The sequence below is a fragment of the Carya illinoinensis genome, chromosome 14, assembly GCF_018687715.1.
Source record: "Carya illinoinensis cultivar Pawnee chromosome 14, C.illinoinensisPawnee_v1, whole genome shotgun sequence".
NCBI classification, from domain to species: Eukaryota; Viridiplantae; Streptophyta; class Magnoliopsida; order Fagales; family Juglandaceae; genus Carya; species Carya illinoinensis.
The window spans coordinates 7,549,926-7,571,960 of NC_056765.1; the positions used below are offsets into that span (position 1 = coordinate 7,549,926).

General features: G+C 34.7%; 4 protein-coding genes across 7 annotated transcripts; 3 read left to right on the top strand and 1 right to left on the bottom strand.

The window, feature by feature from the left end:
• The first annotated feature begins 1,507 nt into the window (after positions 1–1,507).
• Positions 1,508–6,222, top strand: LOC122294465 (probable inactive receptor kinase At5g58300). Of its 4 annotated transcripts, none has more exons than XM_043103221.1 (4): positions 1,508–2,103; positions 2,884–3,045; positions 3,571–4,923; positions 5,318–6,222. In XM_043103221.1, exons 2-4 carry the CDS (start codon positions 3,006–3,008, stop codon positions 5,944–5,946), a joined length of 2,022 nt encoding a protein of 673 aa, XP_042959155.1. In that variant the 5' UTR covers positions 1,508–2,103; positions 2,884–3,005; the 3' UTR covers positions 5,947–6,222. The 4 variants fall into 4 exon arrangements, with proteins under 4 accessions (XP_042959155.1, XP_042959156.1, XP_042959157.1 ...); XM_043103222.1 differs by having other exon boundaries at positions 2,978–3,045; XM_043103223.1 differs by lacking the exon at positions 2,884–3,045.
• An 11,133-nt stretch (positions 6,223–17,355) lies between these two features.
• On the top strand, positions 17,356–18,136 carry LOC122293523 (protein FAR-RED ELONGATED HYPOCOTYL 3-like). The gene is made up of 3 exons (XM_043102090.1): positions 17,356–17,415; positions 17,503–17,656; positions 17,745–18,136. The coding sequence occupies exons 1-3, from the start codon at positions 17,356–17,358 to the stop codon at positions 18,134–18,136; spliced, it is 606 nt and encodes a 201-aa protein (XP_042958024.1).
• A 92-nt stretch (positions 18,137–18,228) lies between these two features.
• On the top strand, positions 18,229–20,115 carry LOC122293524 (protein FAR-RED IMPAIRED RESPONSE 1-like). The gene is made up of 3 exons (XM_043102091.1): positions 18,229–19,233; positions 19,459–19,863; positions 19,951–20,115. The coding sequence occupies exons 1-3, from the start codon at positions 18,229–18,231 to the stop codon at positions 20,113–20,115; spliced, it is 1,575 nt and encodes a 524-aa protein (XP_042958025.1).
• Positions 20,116–20,814: 699 nt separating this feature from the next.
• Positions 20,815–21,638, bottom strand: LOC122293267 (uncharacterized protein At4g04775-like). Its single transcript, XM_043101789.1, has 2 exons — positions 21,377–21,638; positions 20,815–21,306 (listed from the first exon to the last, which is right to left on the bottom strand). The coding sequence occupies exons 1-2, from the start codon at positions 21,524–21,526 to the stop codon at positions 21,040–21,042; spliced, it is 417 nt and encodes a 138-aa protein (XP_042957723.1). The 5' UTR covers positions 21,527–21,638; the 3' UTR covers positions 20,815–21,039.
• Positions 21,639–22,035: the final 397 nt, after the last annotated feature.

Genomic DNA, 22,035 nt, shown 5'->3' on the forward strand with positions numbered 1-22,035 from the left:
CAACAATCATGATTCATGATCACTAACATACAAATTGTTGAAGATCAAAATACAATTTGAGATTTAACCTTTTGTGCTACTATTATGAATTTATCAACAAACCATCTCTTGGGTTACCATCAAAGCATGATGAAATGTCGATGACATTTTAGATGAGATGGGAGAAAGATCTTCTCAACCATTTTTCTTTTTTAAAAAAAAAAATCAAGATCTAAGTTTTAAAAGAGATAAATGCAAAGTGAGCTTTTAATAATTAATTATAGTTGTGCTTACAATTTTTTTAATAATATCAAATATAATTACTTTAAAAAACATTTGTTTTGATATGATATATAAAAAAAGTATTGCTATTTGAAGGGTTTTATTCTGCATATTATCTATGTGACATAATTTACCTTGATTTATCTCAATTATCTCCTTTTTTTTTTTCCTCTCTCTCGATCATTATGATCGATAAAATACATTCATTTCTGTGTGGATTATTTGCATGCTCCCTTCCAAATGTTTTAAAATTCTTCCTTTTGCTCTCCGAAAGCTCTTGAAAAAATGATTGCATTGGCTGTTGGCTGGCCCCCTGTTTATTCGACCCTCTCACCAACCTCACCCAAAACCAAAACAAAAAAAAGAAAAAAGACAAAAAAATCAATCAAATCATTATTATCTTGGTGAGGTAGAGTGTTGTAAAGTTTACTGATGTAAATGTTTGATTAATTTAGTTTTCTTTTGAAGGGTCAATTATATCTAGTTAAAGCTACGTCCCTCCATATCATATATGTCAATTTCATTTACTATATTGTATCTTAATCCGTATGACACTTTCATAAATTGTTTTAAATTAAATTAAATTAATATATATATATATATATAATCGGTATTAATTTATCTTTATATATGTTTTCACTTTCGTTTATATTGTTGTTTTTAAAAGAAATGATATGAAATTTTGATTTACAATTCGGGATGTATTAACTTATTAAGTAAACTTTCTTGAGTGTAATTAAGAATAAAATGATAAATATTTAATATTATATTTATTTTTATAAGAAATAATTTATAATTTTTAGAGTATGTAAATCTCACTTATTTTTTTTGAAAAAAGTAAGTAAATCTAAAATTTACATGAAAAAATTTACATTTTACTGGTGAGTCCAAGTTTTTTTAAAGGAGCTGCTCGAGACTTATACACTAGATCACTAAGTTGCAGTTTGGATTGTAAATTAAGATAAGATGAGTTGCGATGAAAGTTAAATAAAATATTGTTAAAATTTTATTTTTTTTAATATTATTATTACATTTTTAGATTTAAAAATTTTGAATTATTTATTATATTTTATATAAAAATTTTAAAAAATTATAATAATGAAATAAAACCAAACTATTTTATTTTCTAAACCGGTGCTAAAATATACGGAAGTCTGAACATTACCCTCTTTTTATATAAAATTTATTTATAAATATTAAATAATTCAATTTAAAATCAAGGAATCGATGCTCGTAATGATCATGTGTCCGAAGGACGAAATGAGAACGTCGTAAACGCAACAGCCTGCTGTTTTGTCCATCTGCGTTAAGCTCAAGCTCCATCATAGGATTAAGTGCCTTTCTTGTTGCTCTCAACTCTGCAGCCTGCCAGGATCCCTCCCTCCTTCTCTCTTTCTCTCTCTATCCTCCTTTATTCGTCTTTACTCTTCGTCATCTCTTTACCTTTTCCTCCTTTTATGCATATATCTCCTCTCTCTCCGACAAAAAAGTCCTCGGAATATTTACTTTGAAAAAGAGTTTTTTCTTCCTTTCGAAACCGTTGCTGCAGAAATTCAGAATGCTTTCGCGGGTATCGGACCAAATCCTGAACTTCCATGAGCTGTTTGAGTTACTTTTGTGTGTAGCCGAGCTAACCCATATGAGTGTTCCTGGTAATTGGATCTGATAGCTGAGACTGACGCTGAAGCTGAAACTGAAACACCGATCGATTCTTGCGCAAATGCCGCCATCAGTGTTGGGTCTCTTTGGACCTCGAACAGCAGCTTCTGAGCTCTGCAAATCTCGAAACCTTTATGGGATGAAAAGCTAGTCAAATTCTCTGCTTCTACGCCATGTTTTCAGGTTCGCGTCTATTTGGCTTTGGCCATTTTGTTGGCTAGTCGATGATAATTGCTGCATGCATTTCCGCCCTGATTAGCTTTTCCTAGATCTGGACAATGGTTGTGAATCCCTCACGTTATGTGGATATTCCTTCATCTGTACATGTCGATGCTCTCATTCGGCGAGCGCTTTTATCATCTCATGCGATTGTCTTCTCTGAAGCCTCTTATTGGTTCACATTGTTGATTTTAGTCGAATGTTGTTTGAGAACACCTGTGTTTCTTATTGCATTATGTTTCAAGTAGGTTGGTTTTTGTCTGTAAGTTCGACAAACTAGTTTTTCTTTGACAAAACCTTGATTGTTGAACGAATCCAACTATCCATAATCTAGAATTGCTTCACAGTTGAGACAAAAACCCAATGAAAAATCAACGATTTAAGTGCTTTGTACTAGAATGTTTATCCGCGGACTGCATCCCAATCCAATCCTCTTTCCCCAACTTTCTGATACATTTTTTTGGTAAAGTTATAAAATGTAGAATATGAATTTGCTGTTTGTACTATACACTGGACAAACACTTGTTTTATGTGCCTCGTCATCTCTTTGTTTCTCATGCTAGTCTGCGGTGAGATGGTAATTTAGAATAACTCTTTTTTTTTCCCCTTATTTTAGACTGATATTGGAATCCTATGGGAAAAGGTTCCTTTGCTTTAATCACTAAATGTCTTTTCCTGCTGCTTTTTGGTGTTGTTTACTTTTTGCAATTACTTTTAAACTTTGGTTTTGGGTGCTGGATGTAGAGAAATGAAGAAATGGATTGCTATTGTATTAAAATTTCCCACATTTCCTTGTGGGAAATTTGAGAAGATTCCGAACTGATAATTTTTCTAGTAGGATTGTTCCAAGCTCCTGGAGCTCTTCAATGATCGTACGTACCTCGTGTAAGTGCCCATTGTTCAAAGGCAAGTTATGGTTGTCATTATTTTAACATTGAAAAAAAAAAATCTTGCCTACCTTCTGTTGTGGATTAGCGCTTCTGTTAACCTCTAGGCTCAGTTTTCCTGGCTCTTAAATTACACAGAACCATATCAAGGTCTTTATGTAAAATAGATTTTCTCTGATCTCTAAGCATATCCGGGTGTGATGAAAAAGACACAGGCAGAGCCAAAAAGTTTTCAGGAATATAATAAGATTGAAGTGGGATTCTTCTTTATCCTTCTAGTTGTTCATCAATATTTGCATTTTGCAAATAGAGTAGATCATCTTTATTAGAGGTTGCAGTAGTTATTTCCTCCCCCTCCCCTCCCACCTTTCCTTTTGTTTTGTGCAATTCCATGAATGCATGATATATGCTCAGTTTACCCTTTCAATTGTGAACTTTGCAGTACCATCTGCAAAAGTTTCATGCTTGGGTGGGAACAAGGTTCTCCCTTTTTGCTTTTTGGCTGGCTGCCTAATCTTGTTCTGTTGGTTTTTTGCTGAACCAGGAAATCATCAAGGTCTGCCGAAGTTACATATTTGTACTGGTCATCCCTTTCAGCAATCCTTCGCCAAAAAATTGCCTATGAGGATGTGCTGTACTTCAGCACTTACTTATCTTTTCATACTAATCACTCTTCTACCCCCCGCCATTGCTGACCTGAACTCAGATAAGCAAGCACTTCTTGACTTTGCTGCTGCTGTTCCCCACCGACGCAACCTCAGCTGGAACCCTACCAGCTCTGTCTGCAAATCTTGGTTTGGTGTCACTTGCACGCCAGATGGAACCCGTATTCGTGCCCTCCGGCTTCCTGGGGTTGGACTTGTGGGCCATATCCCACCAAATACCCTTGGTAAGCTTGATGCTCTCAAGATTCTGAGTCTTCGATCTAACCTTCTCACCGGTAATCTGTCCTCTGAGATTACCTCCCTCCCTTCACTGCAGTACCTCTACCTGCAACATAATAATTTCTCAGATGACATTCCTACCTCCTTTTCCCTTCAACTCAACGTACTGGATCTGTCATTTAATTCCTTTTCTGGAAGCATTCCACAAGCAATACAAAATTTAACGCAACTTACTAGTTTGAACCTCCAAAACAATAGCCTTTCTGGATCCATACCCGAACTTGATCTACCTAAACTCAAGCATTTGAACATAAGCTTCAACCACCTTAATGGCTCTGTTCCATCTTCCCTTCAAAAATTTCCAAATTCATCCTTCTTAGGAAACTCTCACTTATGCGGACTACCTCTAATAGCCTGCTCCATCTTCCCAGCACCTTCTCCAGCTCCTACTTTGTCTTCAACAATGGTTCATTCAAATCAAAGTTCTAAAAAGAAACTGTCAATGGGAGCCATAATTGCAATTGCAGTCGGAGGATTTGCGTTGCTGTTTCTGTCAGCTCTAGTTATTGTTCTCTGCTGTCTGAAGAAAAAAGGTAGTGAAAGTAATGGTGTATCGAAAGGGAAAGTTTCAAGTAGCGGGAGGAGTGAGAAGCCCAAAGAAGACTTTGGAAGTGGGGTACAGGAACCTGAAAAAAACAAGCTTGTTTTCTTTGAAGGTTGTTCTTATAATTTTGATCTTGAAGATCTATTGAGGGCTTCGGCTGAAGTGCTGGGAAAAGGTAGTTACGGCACAGCATATAAGGCTGTTTTGGAGGAGGCAACAACGGTAGTGGTAAAAAGGTTGAAGGAAGTGGTGGTCGGGAAGAGGGAGTTTGAACAGCAACTGGAAATTGTGGGTAGGGTTGGACAGCACCCAAATATTCTGCCACTCCGAGCTTATTACTACTCGAAAGATGAGAAGCTCCTTGTCTATGACCATGTCCCTGGTGGCAGCTTATATACACTATTGCATGGTATGGATATCCCCCTCTTTATTTCTTTCTGCTTTGGGGGGTTTTTAAAGATTATCTTGTTCCAAATATTATGATTAATGATTTTTAATATGGCATTGTGAAATCATGGAATTATGACTGCTGCATTTCCAAAAGAATATTCTTTCCTGTGCAGTTGGGCCAGTTCTTCCTCTATAGTGTTACTTCTCTTTGATCACAAGTTACAACTCCCATTGGAAACATGTAATTAAAATAAAGAAGAACATTATGGTCGATAAAGTTCACTTACAGGAAACAATAGCATTGAGAGAGTAGAAAATCATGAATATTTTGAAACTTCGGCAAGATATATGGCGAGGTTGTTGTCTGTTAGACTGATAGCCAGGTTTGCTTGGGACATATAATTTGATGACAGGAAACAGGGACGCTGGACGAACTCCATTGGACTGGAATGCCAGAGTGAAGATCTCCCTAGGAATTGCAAGGGGAATTGCCCACCTCCATTCTGCAGGTGGTCCGAAGTTCTCTCATGGAAACATCAAGTCCACAAATGTCCTCCTCAACCAAGATTTCGAAGGACGCATTTCCGACTACGGTTTAACCCCTCTTATGAATGTTCCCGCCACTCCTTCCCGCGGTACCGGCTATCGTGCTCCAGAGGTGATCGAATCCCGAAAGCACACCCACAAATCAGACGTGTACGGCGTCGGTGTTCTCCTCCTTGAGATGCTGACCGGAAAAGCTCCACTCCAATCGCCAGGGCGTGACGACTTGGTTGATCTTCCGAGGTGGGTCCAGTCTGTTGTTAGGGAAGAATGGACAGCGGAGGTCTTTGACGTCGAGTTGATGAGGTTTCAAAACATCGAAGAAGAAATGGTGCAGATGTTGCAGATTGCCATGGCCTGTGTGGCAAGGTTGCCCGACTTGCGACCCAGCATGGATGAAGTTGTTAGAATGATTGAAGAAATCCGGCTATCGGACTCGGAGAACCGGCCATCTTCTGAAGAGAACAAATCCAAGGGCTCAAATGGGCCGACTCCATGATTGCCTAAACCTTGGCCCAGTTTGCTTGCAGGAAGCAGCAACGTTGGACATTTTCATTTGGACGAAGTGAGGATTTCCCAAGTAGAATAAATACCTCCTCGGCCTCCATGTTTGACTCTCGGTAGTCGGTAGCGCGTGAACGTTTCCATTTGTGCTATTTTTATTTTTATTTTTTTAATTTTTTTGGGGTAAATCAGTACCTGGATTATTACGTAATTCGAGATTTTAATTTTTAATTTTTAAAAAATATTTAAATTTTAGAAAATTTGTAATTCAGTACATTTATTAATTTACTGTTAGAAAATTAAGGATAAGATTAATACGTGGTTTTGATAATCACGTGTCAACTTTTAATTAGCTAATATGGATATTAATATCTCGTATCAATTAATAAAATATAAAGATAAAAAATTATATTTATATCATGTCAAGATATAAATATTTGATTATAAATATTAATTTAAACTAATTTATTAAATTAAAGGTGCGAAACTTTCAAATCCTACTCAATCCATCTCAAAAGGGAGTCTGCACATTGTAATCCTTGGATTCGTTCTGTTCAAAAGACAACCACTTGTCTCTGTCTGATTGCTGGATGCCTAGATTTCTTCAAACATCTCAGACGACTTGGTCCCTACTAGATCGCAAGTAGTGTGGCAGTGAGGCACCTTTGCCACACAGGCCACGGCCATCTGCAGATTCTGGACTATTTCTTCTTACAAGAGCATCATCATCCGCTTTTTCATCTTCATTTTTATAATTTAACATAAAATTACATTTTTTTTTAAATTTATTTTTAAATTTTATTCATCTTCTAAAAACCTCATACATCTCATTCCTCATCCATATCTCTATTCTATTAAATAATATTTATCCATTATTTTTTTATTACATTTTTCTCTTTATTCCATTTACAATCTTAACTGTTAACTCTTTTATCTTATTATCTTTTTTCCAAATATTACTTTATACTAAATATTTAAATAATTTTGATTATCCAATACAGTATTTTTTTTTAAACCAAAATTTATATTATAAAAATAGTAATTTTTTATTTTTAGTTAGTACATTTTCTAATGTGATGGGGCATTTTTTTTTATTTAGTACTCTTTATCAGTTTCGCTAATGGGGATCCGTAGTCATATATTGATGATAAAATTTTCTGTCATTTTTTTAACGGTAATATTTTTTATCTTTTCTCCAACGATAACTTTTTTTTGTCTTCTCTCAAATGGTAACATTTTTTATCTTATATGTAACGGTAACTTTTTCCTCTATAAATACGCATATTGCTAGCATTCACATTCTCACAAATTCAAGTGTCATTTAATCTATAGAACTGAAATTCTATTGTATCTTCTGATCTCCCACTCCCTTCATTAAATGGCTCGTACCTTCTTTTGAAAATTGTTAACATACATATCCTCTGAAGATGATAGCGATATTCTTAATGAGGAGGACAATGGACAGTCATCGAGGTATTGTGGCAATTGCCAACGTTGTAAGTTTATTCAGCGTGATCATATTTAGGGGTACGAGCGCCTATTTTGCGATTATTTCACAAAAAATCTAGTATATCCCTCGAATCTATTTCGAATGAGATTTCGGATAAACCATCCCCTATTTCTCTGTATTATAAATGAGGTAGAGTCTTACGAGCCGTTCTTCGTCCAGAGAAGAGATAATGCCGAAGATTCGGTTTATCTTCTATGCAAAAAATAACCGCAGCACTTAGAATGCTAGCGTATAGGGTTACTGGAGATTTTATGAATGAACACATACGTATTGGTAAACACACCGCAATGGAGAGCCTCAAAAAATTCTTTGAGACAATAGTAAATGTTTTTTCAGATAAATATCTGCGGTCTCCAAATGCCAATGATATTGCCCGATTGCTTGTGGTTGGTAAACAATGGGGATTCTCAGGAATGTTGGGAAGCATTGATTGCATGCATTGAAAGTGAAAAAATTGTCCTGCAGCCTGGAAATGTATGTACTTCGGCCACATCTGTGAACCAACTATTATTTTAGAAGTAATTGATTTGTGAAGTTTGCACCCCTGACTGATTTTCTAATGCCGATAGGCTCGTTAGGGGGTAAGGGTGGAGAGTCATCAAGGGTCATAGGAGAGGTTCCACTTTGCCCACCATAAATGGGATCGAGTTGAGGATCTTGACTAAAGAGGTTGGTGAAGTACATATGTCTAGGGTCTTGTAAATCCATCTCTAAAATATTAATAAAATGTTAGAATAAGAAACTTTGAAATTTGGGGTTTAGTCGGGGTCGCCGGCTCAGGAACCGAATGGTGACATATTGGAAATTTGGCCACTCACCCATGACTGCAACAATCGGTTGCCAGTACTTGTTGGCCGTCCAGTTACCTAGCCATCGAGAAAATGACTAACAATTAACGCTATCCCCACATGCGGTTGTCATCATCACAACCGAGGGGGTTTAGTTTACACATTATTTCTCTATCACAACATAATACAAAACACCAATCAAACAATATGCAAATCACAATAATGCTAAATAAGAGCATCTCCATCCGATTTACTAATATATAGAATATATTAATAAGTAAAAAAATTCAGAATAGTGATGACTTTGACAGCATGCGTAAGTAAGGAGCCGAACAGTGAATGGCTACAAAACCCCACCCGAACCCCCAATTGCCTTTTGTGGAAAGTACCACAAACTGCAATATAGTCATCCGGGTGAGGATTACCCCGCCATATCAATAGGGTCCTATTAACACTTGTGACTTACCCTACACTAAAACACCATTATCACAGCCTAACAACAGCCCCCCACTCTCGAGAGATACGAAACATTGCAAATGACCCAACAATATAGAATAAATTATTCTCTAGAAAGACCCAAACTGTGACGCCCCCAAATTCCGTTTGGGATCGGACGGACATTTGAAGCGTCGAGACATGCAACACAAGGTTACCTGCCCCCGTTCATGACATATAAGATGCAATGTTCCTAACATGCATCTAACATTATGCAATATTCGCAGCGGATAATTTTTTTTTTTTAGCAATACTATGCACCAAATTGAAAATATCCCAAATGCTTAAAACATACTTCATACATACAGACCCATTGAGTAGATCACAACACTAGTCCAAAATGGTTATGATCCAAAAAATACTAAAGATGCAACTCTATTGTACAAGTAGTAATTTACGTTAACTACTATATTAACATTGACGTCGCACCATCACTTAGTCAACTGTGTCTAGTTGATCAGCTCCTGATTCTCCTTCAGGTCCTGTAACAAGATCTACCATTCGGGGGGAATGGTAGTTAGGACTACCAAAGTGAGATTTGATTACAAATCTCAGTAAGTTAACAAAAAACTTCCACACAAGCTAATGATGCATGCATGACAGTAAAAGCATAAATGCATAATCAAATTCATAAGTAATTAAAGCATAACTTGGCGTACAACATAGCATAATTGACATAACTTAAATTGAAACATAAACTGAACTTGACTTGACATGAACTTGATCTGAAACTTGACTTAACATGAAAAATACATACTCCACAGTTGTTGTGGCTCCATGTATTCTACGTGTAAATACATACTCCACAGTTATTGTGGCCTCATGTATTCTACACATACTGAATGTACTCAAGATGAAACGTCACTGGAAAACGAAAGGACTGGAGCCCTGACGTAACATAACGTGATTTGAACATAACTTGAAATACATGACCAACTTGAGATAGAAACATTTCGTAACATGACATAACATATAATAGACAACATATTTAACATGACATACTTGTAATGTACAGTAATACATGACAGAATATATTATGTAACAGATAAAAATTGATGACAGAATAAATTCTGTATAATAGACAATTACGTGATAACTTGGCATGGCATGACATATATGATAACATACATACATACATTGTAATTCCTTTACTTAGCACACATACACAGTAGACTGCTAGTAAGTTAAAAGCTAACTTACCTCGATCTCCGCGTTTCTTATCAAACTTCAAGTGCGACCACGAGAAACTGTAATTAGTGATTCTAAAAGTTAGAACTAAATCACTAAATATTTGAAATATGAAAAATACTAACTTAAAGAGTAAAATTTTCATTTTACTCTCTACATGTGGAAAAATGACCGTTTTACCTATAATTTAAGGATTTTGCATACTAACTCCAAAAGTTTCTAAAATTTACATTCCTCATGTAAATTTTGTCCTAAACTTAAATATCAACTCAGAAAAATTTAAAACAAAACACAACTATGAAGAACACACTATGGTCGAAACATCCATAGGCCATTTCCCTTTATTTTTGTTGCAATTCCTTCCAACTTCAAAACTCATGCTTAAACCAAAATTTTGCAACAAACATCTTCCAATCCTAAGTTCAAAACCATACTTAAAACATCCATTTAGAAAAAGCTAATAATCAACACCAAACTTTTTTGTAAAAAGATCCAAGCACTTGAATCACAAGTTTTGACCTTAAATCAAAACATCTCCAAGAATTTCAAAAATCAAATCTTACTTCTAACATATTCATAATATCATCCTAACATCAACAATGCTTTAAATCATCAAACTAAAGTCACCAAAATCACAAAATAACATTTGGAGTTTTTGGTTTTACACTTAGTCCAAAAACAGAAACTTTTTCCTCAACTAGTTTTGATAAATCTCTTGATCTATGACTTATAAATATATGATCTTCAAACCAAACCATTACATGGTTTAAAAAGATATCCTAGAACATATACAAGCTTCTAATTCAAGATCACATGGTTAGAAATTAACCAAAACATAAATTTAGCCAAGAATATCCACACTTTGGCTTATCTGAATATCTCTTTGCATAAAATTTCATATCTTTGAAACTAACATCAAATATCTTCAAAATAATAATATAACATGTATATAAGATATTTAGGATTCTCCAATAAAATTATCAAAGTCATTAGAATAGGTTTAGACCACCAAAGAGTTAAACCTTCTCAAAACAGAAACTGTTTTTCCTCTTCCAGTTTCTAAGTTTCTAAATCTAAGAATATCTTTCATCAAAACCTTTAATCATGCAAAAATCCTCAACCAATAGTCATATATACATGTTAACAATACTCCATAAAAATTTCGGACCAATATCTATCCATTAGCTTGGTCAAAAACTCCAAACTATAACATATTCTCCAGTTTACCTCCCAGAATGACCTTTCTATAGTTTATACAATATTTGACTGACCAAATGATCTTCAAATGGGGCAAATAAGATATCCATGTAAACTAAACTCAAAAAGGAACAACTTATATGAAGGAGACTTTATGATAAAACACTTAAAATAGCTTCGAAATTGGCGTGCAAAATACCTCCTAAAAGCTGTCCGAGAGAGAGTGTTTGATATTCTTTCAATGGAAAGTGTAAATGAAGATAATTTCTTGGGGAGAGGTGGCTAGAGATAATTATGGATGAGATATGGAAGAGATGAGGCTGGAGTTGAGAGTTGAGTGTAGTTTTCTCCTACCCAAAATATCTATAAAAGATTATCTCATAATATTATATCCAATAGTATTTACAAAAAATCAACTTAAGATATTTTTATCTAATAATATCTATAAAAATCAACTCAAAATATTTTTACCCAATAATATTCATGAAAATTACCTCAAGATATTTCTTTTTATCCAATAATATCTACAGTTTTGAACAGGCGTTTTGTCCGAAAATATGAAAAAAATGTTATTGCGCCATAAGACTTTAAATAACCCTCCGAGTCTAATGGCACAAACCATAATACATTTTGACACTTCTAACTATCTCCAATAATCAAAAATACACTTCTGATACCATAGTAAATAATAACACTAACTATATAGTTAGACAAAAACCTATACGATTAATGGATTCGTGAAAACTTATGGGGTTTTCATGAGATTCCTAAAGTTAATAGAAATTTCATAATTGAATTTCTAGCGGGCTGTTACACAAACAGTGCTATTATCTAAAATAAAATAAAATTATGTCCACATGTACAACATTGAAAGTCATGTTGAATCAATTAAATGCAAGGAGCCTAAACAAAAATGTAACTAAAATGATATCATAAATAAAATGGTATGAATAAAATAATAACAGGTATAATAAATATAGTCAATGAATTATGAGGCAAAGACAACCCCAAAGTAAGAAAAAAGTAGATTGTTATATATATAGCTATAAAATAAATGCCCAAAACAACATGACTACCCTCAATAAATCATCATTTAATTTCCCTCCCTTGGTTACACCATCCAACTGTTATATATATATATATATATATATATATATATAATATCTTGTGAATTAGCATCGGATTCAATGTCAACTCTTTTAAGTATGTAAAGAATGAACTGTAAGTTCCACTTTGAGTTCAAATAAAATATAGCAAAATAGTTTATATTGAATCCAAGTTGGTGTAGTATTGTCAAACAACATGAGAAGATTTGCCAAAAATATATACACTTCTTACTTAAAAGTGATAAAAGAAATATGGTCTTGAAGACCAAAATCCAGTGACATAGAGAAGGAGTGCTTGCACACAAACAACAATCACATATATAAAGAACAAGCTATCTCAATTCTTAGAAACAACAAGCTAAACTTTGCAACATGGACTTAGAACATCAGCTTTGTCAAAACAATATTGGTAGATATTTACAAACTTCAAATGACACCATTTAATAGAAGATAGAATTTATTAGAACCACAAAAGATTAAAAGAAGGAACTCAGTTTTTCCTATGATCCATGTTGCCGAAAATTCAATGATGGAAATACACATCATAAGCAATGAGGCCATGTTTACATCCAACAAATACCACCAAGCCATCCAGTCACCAACAACTACACTTACCAATGCATGTATTCAGGGTTCAATGCAAGAAGAAGATAATTGTAGAATTTGAAAACAGAAGATGCAAGACAAGAAGTCATTCAACATTATCATAGCCTACTCAAAAACCTGCCACCTGAACCCCCATCACCAAGGCTAACAACACATCACAAAATCAAATGGCTCATATCTTTATAATTTTACATTTCTAAATAATCAGTCATGAACTAAGGATAAAATGTACTGGTCTCATAACAAAAAGAAGAACCTACAAATTTTCCAAAGGTTCTGTCAGCAGGATATAAACTAGAGATTTTTTCTCATAAATTAGCAAAGCATGTTTCTTTAAACTAAAACAATCAAAAAATGATAATAAAATGAAGAAAAGATTATACTTGCAAAACTTGGAGAAATCCTCAACAAATCAATTCCAAAAACAGCTGAAAAAAGTGAAAAATAAACCACAGCACAACCAATAAGTGGGATCATAAATCACGTATATTGAATTCAACTATAGATCCTTATGTAGCAGCAAAAAAAGCTAGGAACAATACTAGCCCGGTGATCATGCAACAATGCAAATACTTTCTCATTTTGCTTTACTCATAATCCATTCCAATTTATGTATTGGTTTCTGATTTTACAATAAAATCAATTAACATTCAGATAACCAATTATTGGAAGTAAAATTTGCAGGTAGTGTTTAAGTTTTTTCAACTATTGGATCCAAGCATCCCCACAGCAACCAAAATTACATTTGGTAGTCAGGAAAATTAAAATATAAATGTTAGCTAAAAACCCAAACTCAAAAGAAAAATAAAAACTTTCATTCAGTCAGTTCCCTTCTTCATCTCCTATCAAATTCTCAAAAACCAAACAGATTGCATTTGTAATCAACACAATAAAAAATAATCAAATAAGAATGAAACTAAAACAAATAAACAAATAATGTAAAGCCAATCATTGTCCCCTTTCCACCATTTACTGAGCAACCAAAACAGAACAAATTGTCCCACAGCAGAGATATCAAATTGGTTGCTGGAACAAGAAAAAAAAACAAAGACCAGAGGGAGAAGACAAAGAGAGGACGAAAACAACATGACGGGAAAATGAAACAAACTAACTGAAAGAGAGATTTTCCAAGGATCTCACCCTAGATCGCAAAATGAAGAAACAAAAATTAAAACACATACATATACAAGTATATAGAAATGCATGGATAGTTCGAGAGAGAGTACCAAATAATAATCGGTCGAACATGGAGTTTAATGCATCAATCTTCAGTCCAATCTCACGATAAATCGAGAGGAAGAAAATGAGGGAAGAGAGAATAGAGAAGGAGAGAGCAATGGAAAGAAAAATAGGCAAAATTCAGAGAAGAGAGAATCACTTATAGGCGTGGAGGGCCTTTCTGACTTCTGTTGGTGTTGTGTTGTGAGGGAGGGGGGAGAAGAAGACGCGGGATGAAGGGGCAATCGTTGGGGCGAGGGAGCGATGCTGATGTATAATCGGTCCTCAAATATGGGGACCTTCTGTAGCTCTCATAAATTTCATCCCCATTTTGGGGATTGGGATGAAGTGAGAGTAAAGATGAAAATTCTAAATTTTTTCCCAAATTATAAGGATGGGGTGAGATGCAGAATGAGATGGATATACTCTAATGGTTACGTTTGTGAAGAGAAATATTTGAAAATAGTGTCAAAATTTGTTTTAAAAATAATATCATCAAGACATATTGTTAGTACATTACATCGTTTTGTTTAGAACTCTAATAAAAATTTATCTACAAACACTTTTAACCAAAAATTATTTTCCATAGAATTACCACTTTCATGAAACCCAAAAATTCGTCTCTCTAAAAAGTTTCTACACATTAACCAACTTTTTTATTAATAAAAAAAAAAATTCCTTACCTTCAAAATACCCCAATTTGCTTGATATTAGGCCTCATCCAGTTAAGAGCATTCTCATTGGTTTAGTTAAATTCATCTTCAAATTTAACCAATATCAACACTTATTTATATTTATCTATTCTATCTAAATTTAATCCCCATATTGGATTAGCTATTCATTCTCTATATAATAATAAAATATTATTAAAGTAATAATTTTTTATTTAATTTATTTTATCACATTTTGTAATTCTACCAACTGAATGTTAATAATAATTATATTCTAATTAAATTAATATTAAAAAAAGTATTATTAAATGTTAATAGTAATTATATTCTAAATGTTAAATATTAATTATATTCGAATTAATTTAATTTATTTGTTTGGAATGAAAAATTAATATTTTAATGTTTGATGAATGAATAGTGGTCTTCTATGTTTAGTCAACCACTATAACAAAAGTCTAAATTATTTTAAATTTGTCCAATCTAATATAAAAAATTTTTGAGTCAAATTATGTAAGATTTAACTAAACATTTCATTTGGCTAAGCCAATGAGGATACTCTAAAGGTTTGAGGCCAAATAATTCTTATTTCAAACTCAAAATTCTCATTTCATCATTACACCTTTCCCAAATCCTCATACAAAATATAATAAATAATTCAACTTTTTAAAATCTCAATACAACTTTTTTAAATCTCAAAATAATAATATTATTAAAAATAATATTTTAAACTCTTATCTTAAATTTAAAATTTTTATATCTAACCCAAACCTCCCTAGATACAAACACTTGGACCACAAGATTCACAACTTGCCAAAAATATGGATGCACAAAGCATATATATGCATAGAGTAGTTCTACGGAGCATCCACTGTAGCAGTGCACTCAGTGCACTCACTACGTGGATGCTACTGTAGCAATATTTTTTTTTTTTTTTTTTTTTGAAAAAGCCCAAAACGTGCGTTTTGATGGGTTTTGAAAGTCTGTTTCTTGGCATTCGAAATCACCCCGCGAAATTGGTAGCAACCTCCCTCGACAGCAACCCGCGCCAGGTACGACGTACCCAGCTCCACCAGTCGACGCCGGCTCTCTCGTCAGCGCCACCGAACGACGATCATCCGTCTGGCCAACGCCTCTGGTCCCTGCAAGCTTGTTGAACAGATTAGTAATTGTGTGCATCCAGCGACAGTGCTCTGGTGGAGGAAGGTTTCGCCGGCGCCCCTGCTCTCGCCGTTAGTTAAGAGTCTAAGGTCCATTTTTTCTTCCATATAGAACTTTGTTCTTGTGTACTGAGATAGGTCAATCTAAGGTTTAATGGGATGGATGTTCCGGGATTTAGGGCATGGAGAAAAAATCTTTTTTTTTCTGAACTTGTTGTTCTTGATGGAAAGGTGCCGATTTTGTTTATTTTTTACCTTTAGTTTGCTGTTTCCCTTGCTGTTTCCGCACGGATACTGACTGCATTTTAGCTGGTATACGGGCAATGGATTTCTGCAGCACGCACATTACATGATGGCCTGTTGTTGGATTTCTCTGTTGGGCCCCTGAAGATCACTTCCTGAACTTTCTTCAAGGGGTAGATGTGTAATGAAACCCTGGAAAAAAAAAAGGAAACTATCTGGCATAAATGAATGGCATGATGAAGTTTTAAATATGAATGGTAAATAGAATATGAACACAGAGTTCAACTCCCTGTCGAGTGAAAAATACTGCACAGAAATTTCTATTTTATGTCGAGTAAAAAACACCACACTTTTTTTATAAACATTTTATCAAAATATATACAAGTGTACATATTCTATTTTAAGAAGGAATGCTAAACTCATATTCTATTTTAAGTTGGAATGCTAAACTTAAGCCTACAATTGCTAAGCATTTAGTCGAAAAATGTGTATTTGGCAGCTGTTACATGCACATTTTCAGCCTTAAATCAGGTCTGCACAAATTGATCTTGATTTGCTTGATTTGTGGTGTGGTGTCTTACCTTATATGGCATTCACACATTCAACGGATTTCATATGAGCTGGATAAATAAATATTTGGTTCTACATCCAATATTATTTATTTCAGATTTATTTATTTATTTACACCATAAGTTTGAAAGTTTTTACAACAGATTAATGTTCAAGAGTAAATAAAACGATTCAATGCCATTTTAAGTTTTAAAAATGTGTGCTTTAATAAGGACAGATGAAGTATTCTTAGGTTCCACCCTTAATCAGTATTTTGAGAACTCTCTACAAGAGAACTTGAACTTTTTTATAAGAATATGCTCACTAAACAGATGATAATGCACAGTTTTGTAATTAAAGGCATCTTATATAGTTATTTGGCTTCAGCTAGCCTATCCCATCAAAAAGTGCTTAATATATATATATATTTAAAATTGTTCATATATATATATATTAACGGGCCATACATCAAAATGTGTGTGTGTGAGAAAGAGAAAGAGAGAGAGATGAAGGAAATTAAAGTTCAGATGGGCCATATATGTTTTTTTTGTCTTTTCTTGATTATGTTTGTGGGTTTTTTTTTGGTCTTTTCTTGATTGAATGGGATTTTTTTTTTAACAAATTTACTTGCTTTATGATAGGTAGCTGGGGTCTACTTCTACTACTTAATGTAAAGATGCCATACCCTACGTCAGACAATCCGGTAGAGTTTAACCCATTTGATGATTCATTTCAGGTTCGTTTATTTGAATTTTTAAATTCCATACATCTACATTTTATAAAGTTTAGAGTATTTTTCCTAACAATGTGTTTGTTTGAGCAGATGCCACCATATATACATTCCCCGACACCGAGTAATCCAGACCACATGAGTCAAGAAGCGCCGTCGGCGTCGACTGTGCGCACTAGTGCAGAATATGAGCAAAATGTTGGAAGTCCATTCATGATGACTGATGATAGTTTGCATGACGCCGATGGTATTAGAGTTTTGTTTGCTTAGATTTTCCGCTAATTGTATAAATGATATGAATCGCTACTAATCGCTCCATATGTTTATTTTTTTAGAAATGCTCTTCGACATAAATGAAGATATAAATGAAGATGAAGATTTAGAGGGTACCACTGTTGTTTCGGATGATGAGGTACGAGTTGAAGCACCAAGGTCGGGTATGGAATTTGACAGTGCGAAAGAGGTTAAGACCTACTACAAGCAATATGCCAAGCAAGAGGGTTTTGGTGTACGGTCATTTAGGACTAGGAGAGATGATGAAGGGAGACCGGTGTATGTGACATTTGGTTGTTCCCGTGGCGGGAAGTACCAACCTAAGGGTAACAATATCTCAAGGCCACGGCCAACAACTAAAACAGATTGTAAGGCGAGAGTAAATGCGACCTTGAATAAGAATGAGAAATGGGTATTCACCACTGTTGTAAATGCGCACAACCACATCACTTGAGCCCCAAGAAGACAAGACTTTTGCGATCTCACAAGTGTCTTGATGAATACAATCAAAGGATTCTTGAGCTTAATGATAGAGCTGGTATACGAATGAGCAAAAATTATTATTCACTTGTTGTTGATGCGGGGGGTTTTGACAATCTTCAATTTCAAGAGAAAGATTGTCGGAATTTTATTGATAAGGCGCGACATTTGAGGTTGGGCAAAGGAGGTGGTGACGCCCTTAATCAGTATTTTCAAAGAATGAGAGATCAGAATGATGGTTTCATTTCTAATATGGACGTGGATGATGATGGAAGGTTACGCAACGTGTTTTGGGCTGATGCTCGGAGTCGAGCAGCCTATGAATATTTTGGCGACGTTGTAACTTTTGATACAACGTACCTAACAAATAGGTACGGGATGCCGTTTGCCCCATTCGTTGGTGTTAACCATCATGGGCAGTCCATATTATTAGGAGCGGGGTTGCTTTCAAATGAGGACACAAATACTTTTATCTGGTTGTTTCGAATGTGGTTGGATTGCATGAATGGTAAGGCACCCAAAGCTATAATAACCGATCAAGATCGGGCAATGAAGAATGCTATTGCTTGTGTATTCCCCCAAACTCGACATAGATATTGTTTATGGCATATTATGCGCAAACTTCCAGAGAAGTTAGGATCTCATGCCAAATTCAATACGGGGTTGAAGACTGACATTCAAACTGCATTGTATGACTCACAGACCACTACAGAATTTGAGGAAAGGTGGGCATTTCTACTTGCGAACTATGATTTGGTCGGCAATAAATGGCTTCAATCCTTATATGAGGAAAGGTCTTTTTGGGTTCCAGCTTACTTGAAGAGTGTATTTTGGGCTGGTATGAGCACGACCCAACGGTCTGAAAGCATGAATGCTTTTTTCGACGGCTATGTCCATTCTGGAACAACGTTGAAAGAATTTGTCGACCAGTTTGATAACGCCCTTAGAAAGAAGGTCGAGGTAGAGACAATTGCAGACTTCAATTCTACCAACACTACTATTCCCTGCTTGTCTCATTTTAACATCGAGAAGCAATTTCAAAACTTATATACTAATGCAAAGTTCAAAGAGGTCTAAGGAGAGTTGCTTGGCCTAATGTGTTGCAATTGTTGGTTGGTAAGCACACACGGGTGCATTTTAAAATATGATGTGTTGGATGAAATATCTATTGATGACCACATTAAAACAGTCCAATACTCTGTTTACTATAACGAGGAGGAGGTGGAGGTAAAATGCACATGTGCACTGTTTGAGACGAGAGGGATTCTATGTAGGCATGCACTTCGAGTTTGTCAGTTGAAGAGAATTAATGTGTTGCCTGATGTATATGTCTTGGATCGCTGGAGAAAAGACATTAAGAGGAGATACACTTTACTTAGAAGTAGTTACGATGACCAGCGGGACAGATCAGATGCCAGGAATTATGAGCTTGTGGTTAAAAGATGTTCGCAATTGGCAACAAAAATTTCCTCTGATAATGAAAAAGTCAGTGCATTCATGCGTGTTGTTAATGACTTTGAGACAAAATGTGAAGGTTCAACACTAGAGTCGACATGCGAGCAAACGAAGGCACAACCAAAGGTGGTCTTGGAGAAGGGTAAGAAAATATTAAGCCCCATCGTGGTCCGAGGGAAAGGGAGACCTCCAAGTAAGAGGAAGGTTCCACCTGTGGAAAAGTTGGCAACAAAGAGAAAAAAACCGGTAATTATGCAATTTGAGATATGCGTGTTTTAATATTTTTGTAATTTTCACATTATAATATAGGCTTACTTTTGTTTTCGAACACAGACATGCAGGAGAATTTTGGGAGATGCAGATGCAACACAATTAAAAGACACATCGAGATCTCAAGAACCCCAAGTTGATGATGGAGTTTGTGTTAGAACGCAAAGCAGCATTCTTACACAATCAACCCAGCCGTCTAATGAGGTTAGAGCTCATGAATCCTGTTAGAGATGACTGATGATAATTTGCATGTGTATGTCGTGGCTGGCTTTAATTTTTATTACCATAAAAATGATGAAATGCTCAAGTATAAAATCCAGGTAACACGCGTGCTTAGCTTAAAAATGACGAATCAAAAATGGGCATTTAATTGTTCAACCTGTATTTGTAGCAATTAATTATTACACAATACATTAATTGCACAAATACTAATCAATTTTGCTACACCTGAATTGTGTCTAACGGGATAAAGTTTATAGTTTCAGGGGTGATAAATAAAGAAGCCTGTACATCTGGAGCATTTGAGCTGAAATCCAGAGTAATTACTGCTGAAATCTGGAGCAGATTTTGCACTGATTTGAAATGCCCAGTTTCTTGCACCTTGACTGCCACTTCCTTTTGATGAAGATGTAATTGTATAAAAATGCAATTTTTGTACACCTGAATTGTAATTCATGGTTGTAGGATTCAATGGTCAATGTAAAGTTTTGTAATTATTATTTTTTGGTAAAAAAGAACGGTTGGACATTTGATATGTAAAATGGAAATACGAATCAGGAATATGTAATTATCTACGGGTGCATTTTTGAACTTTTTTTTTGCAATTGTAGGCTGGCTGGGTTTTTCAATGCTTACTGTAAAGTATTGTAATTGTGTATTTTTGGTAAAGAGAATTGTTGGAATATAAAATCAGGTCTGCACAAATTTTATTTACATTCTTGAGCAGATGCTTGCACGGTTTGTAGTCTCAAGACTGGTAATTACAAAACAGGGATATATGATATTTATACAGCTTGCAATTAACATTACAGTACACTTCCAGAGACAAGTCCAAGAATACTCTAATACCAAAGGTGGTCTTGGACTTCCACACTACACTCTACCAACAGTTACATTCTAACAAAAACTCAGTTTCGTATTAGAGTTACCAAACTATCCAAACCAAGCCCAAATAATTACAAAAATCACAATCCAATACAAACATAATAATTTTCGATTTTCCCTACGAAGACTTGTCTCTCGCTCTCGCACTTTATCTTCCTTTTTACGAACTTTATCTTCCTTTTTACGAACCTCTTTCTCGCGCACCAATACGTCATCCAACATATTCCAAACTTGACTCTCTCTTCTACGAATGTTCTCTTGTACCAGGTGAAATATATCTGCCCAAATGAAAAATTCACATTTCCTAGTTTCAAGCTGCACACAATAAGAACATTTAATTAAAATGAAACTCACTATACTAATTTAAACAAATAACTTGCTTTACCGTCTTATAGTTTGGGCAGGCGAAAAATTTCCTTCTCGGATTTTTCGTAGTGTGCGATGTCTTTACGGATGCTTTCAAACCACACCAACAACTTAGTGTTTCCAACAAAAATTCATCAATTACAGACGATGATGATTGTGTAGAAGCCATGACTGATTAAAAAGACAATGCCCAGAAGTTCATATTAGTATAAACATGAAGTTACTAAAACGGGAATTTAATAACACATATTAGTACTAACACAGATAATTACAAAACAGGAATTTAATAACACATATTAGTACTAACACAGATTAGTAAAAACATGAATTTACTAACACCATATTACTACTAAAACAGATTAGACAAAACAGGAATTTACTAACACAGATTATTACTAAAACAGTCTAGTAAAAATAGGAATTTACTAACACAAATTAGTACTAAAACAGATTAGTAAAAATAGAAACTTACTAACACAGATTAGTACTAAAACAGTTTAGTAAAAACAGGAATTTACTAGTACAGATTAGTACTAAAACATATTAGTAAAAACAGGAATTTACTAACAAAGATTAGTAAACAGGAAACAACTCCAACTTCTCTCTCAAATGTATATGTTTTTCTCAACTTTACTGCTGAAATCATTTCCATATCAACACTTTAACTTCATGCATAGG

Coding starts and splice junctions, on each gene's coding strand:
- LOC122294465 (XM_043103221.1), top strand. CDS start 3,006: ATGATCGTACGTACCTCGTGTAAGTGCCCATTGTTCAAAG. Junction 3,046..3,570: donor TAAGTGCCCATTGTTCAAAG/GCAAGTTATGGT, acceptor TTGCTGAACCAG/GAAATCATCAAGGTCTGCCG. Junction 4,924..5,317: donor CTTATATACACTATTGCATG/GTATGGATATCC, acceptor ATTTGATGACAG/GAAACAGGGACGCTGGACGA.
- LOC122293523 (XM_043102090.1), top strand. CDS start 17,356: ATGCCATACCCTACGTCAGACAATCCGGTAGAGTTTAACCCATTTGAT. Junction 17,416..17,502: donor CATTTGATGATTCATTTCAG/GTTCGTTTATTT, acceptor TTGTTTGAGCAG/ATGCCACCATATATACATTC. Junction 17,657..17,744: donor TAGTTTGCATGACGCCGATG/GTATTAGAGTTT, acceptor TTATTTTTTTAG/AAATGCTCTTCGACATAAAT.
- LOC122293524 (XM_043102091.1), top strand. CDS start 18,229: ATGAGCAAAAATTATTATTCACTTGTTGTTGATGCGGGGGGTTTTGAC. Junction 19,234..19,458: donor CTAATGCAAAGTTCAAAGAG/GTCTAAGGAGAG, acceptor CGAGTTTGTCAG/TTGAAGAGAATTAATGTGTT. Junction 19,864..19,950: donor CAACAAAGAGAAAAAAACCG/GTAATTATGCAA, acceptor TTTCGAACACAG/ACATGCAGGAGAATTTTGGG.
- LOC122293267 (XM_043101789.1), bottom strand. CDS start 21,526: ATGGCTTCTACACAATCATCATCGTCTGTAATTGATGAATTTTTGTTG. Junction 21,307..21,376: donor CCTGCCCAAACTATAAGACG/GTAAAGCAAGTT, acceptor TATTGTGTGCAG/CTTGAAACTAGGAAATGTGA.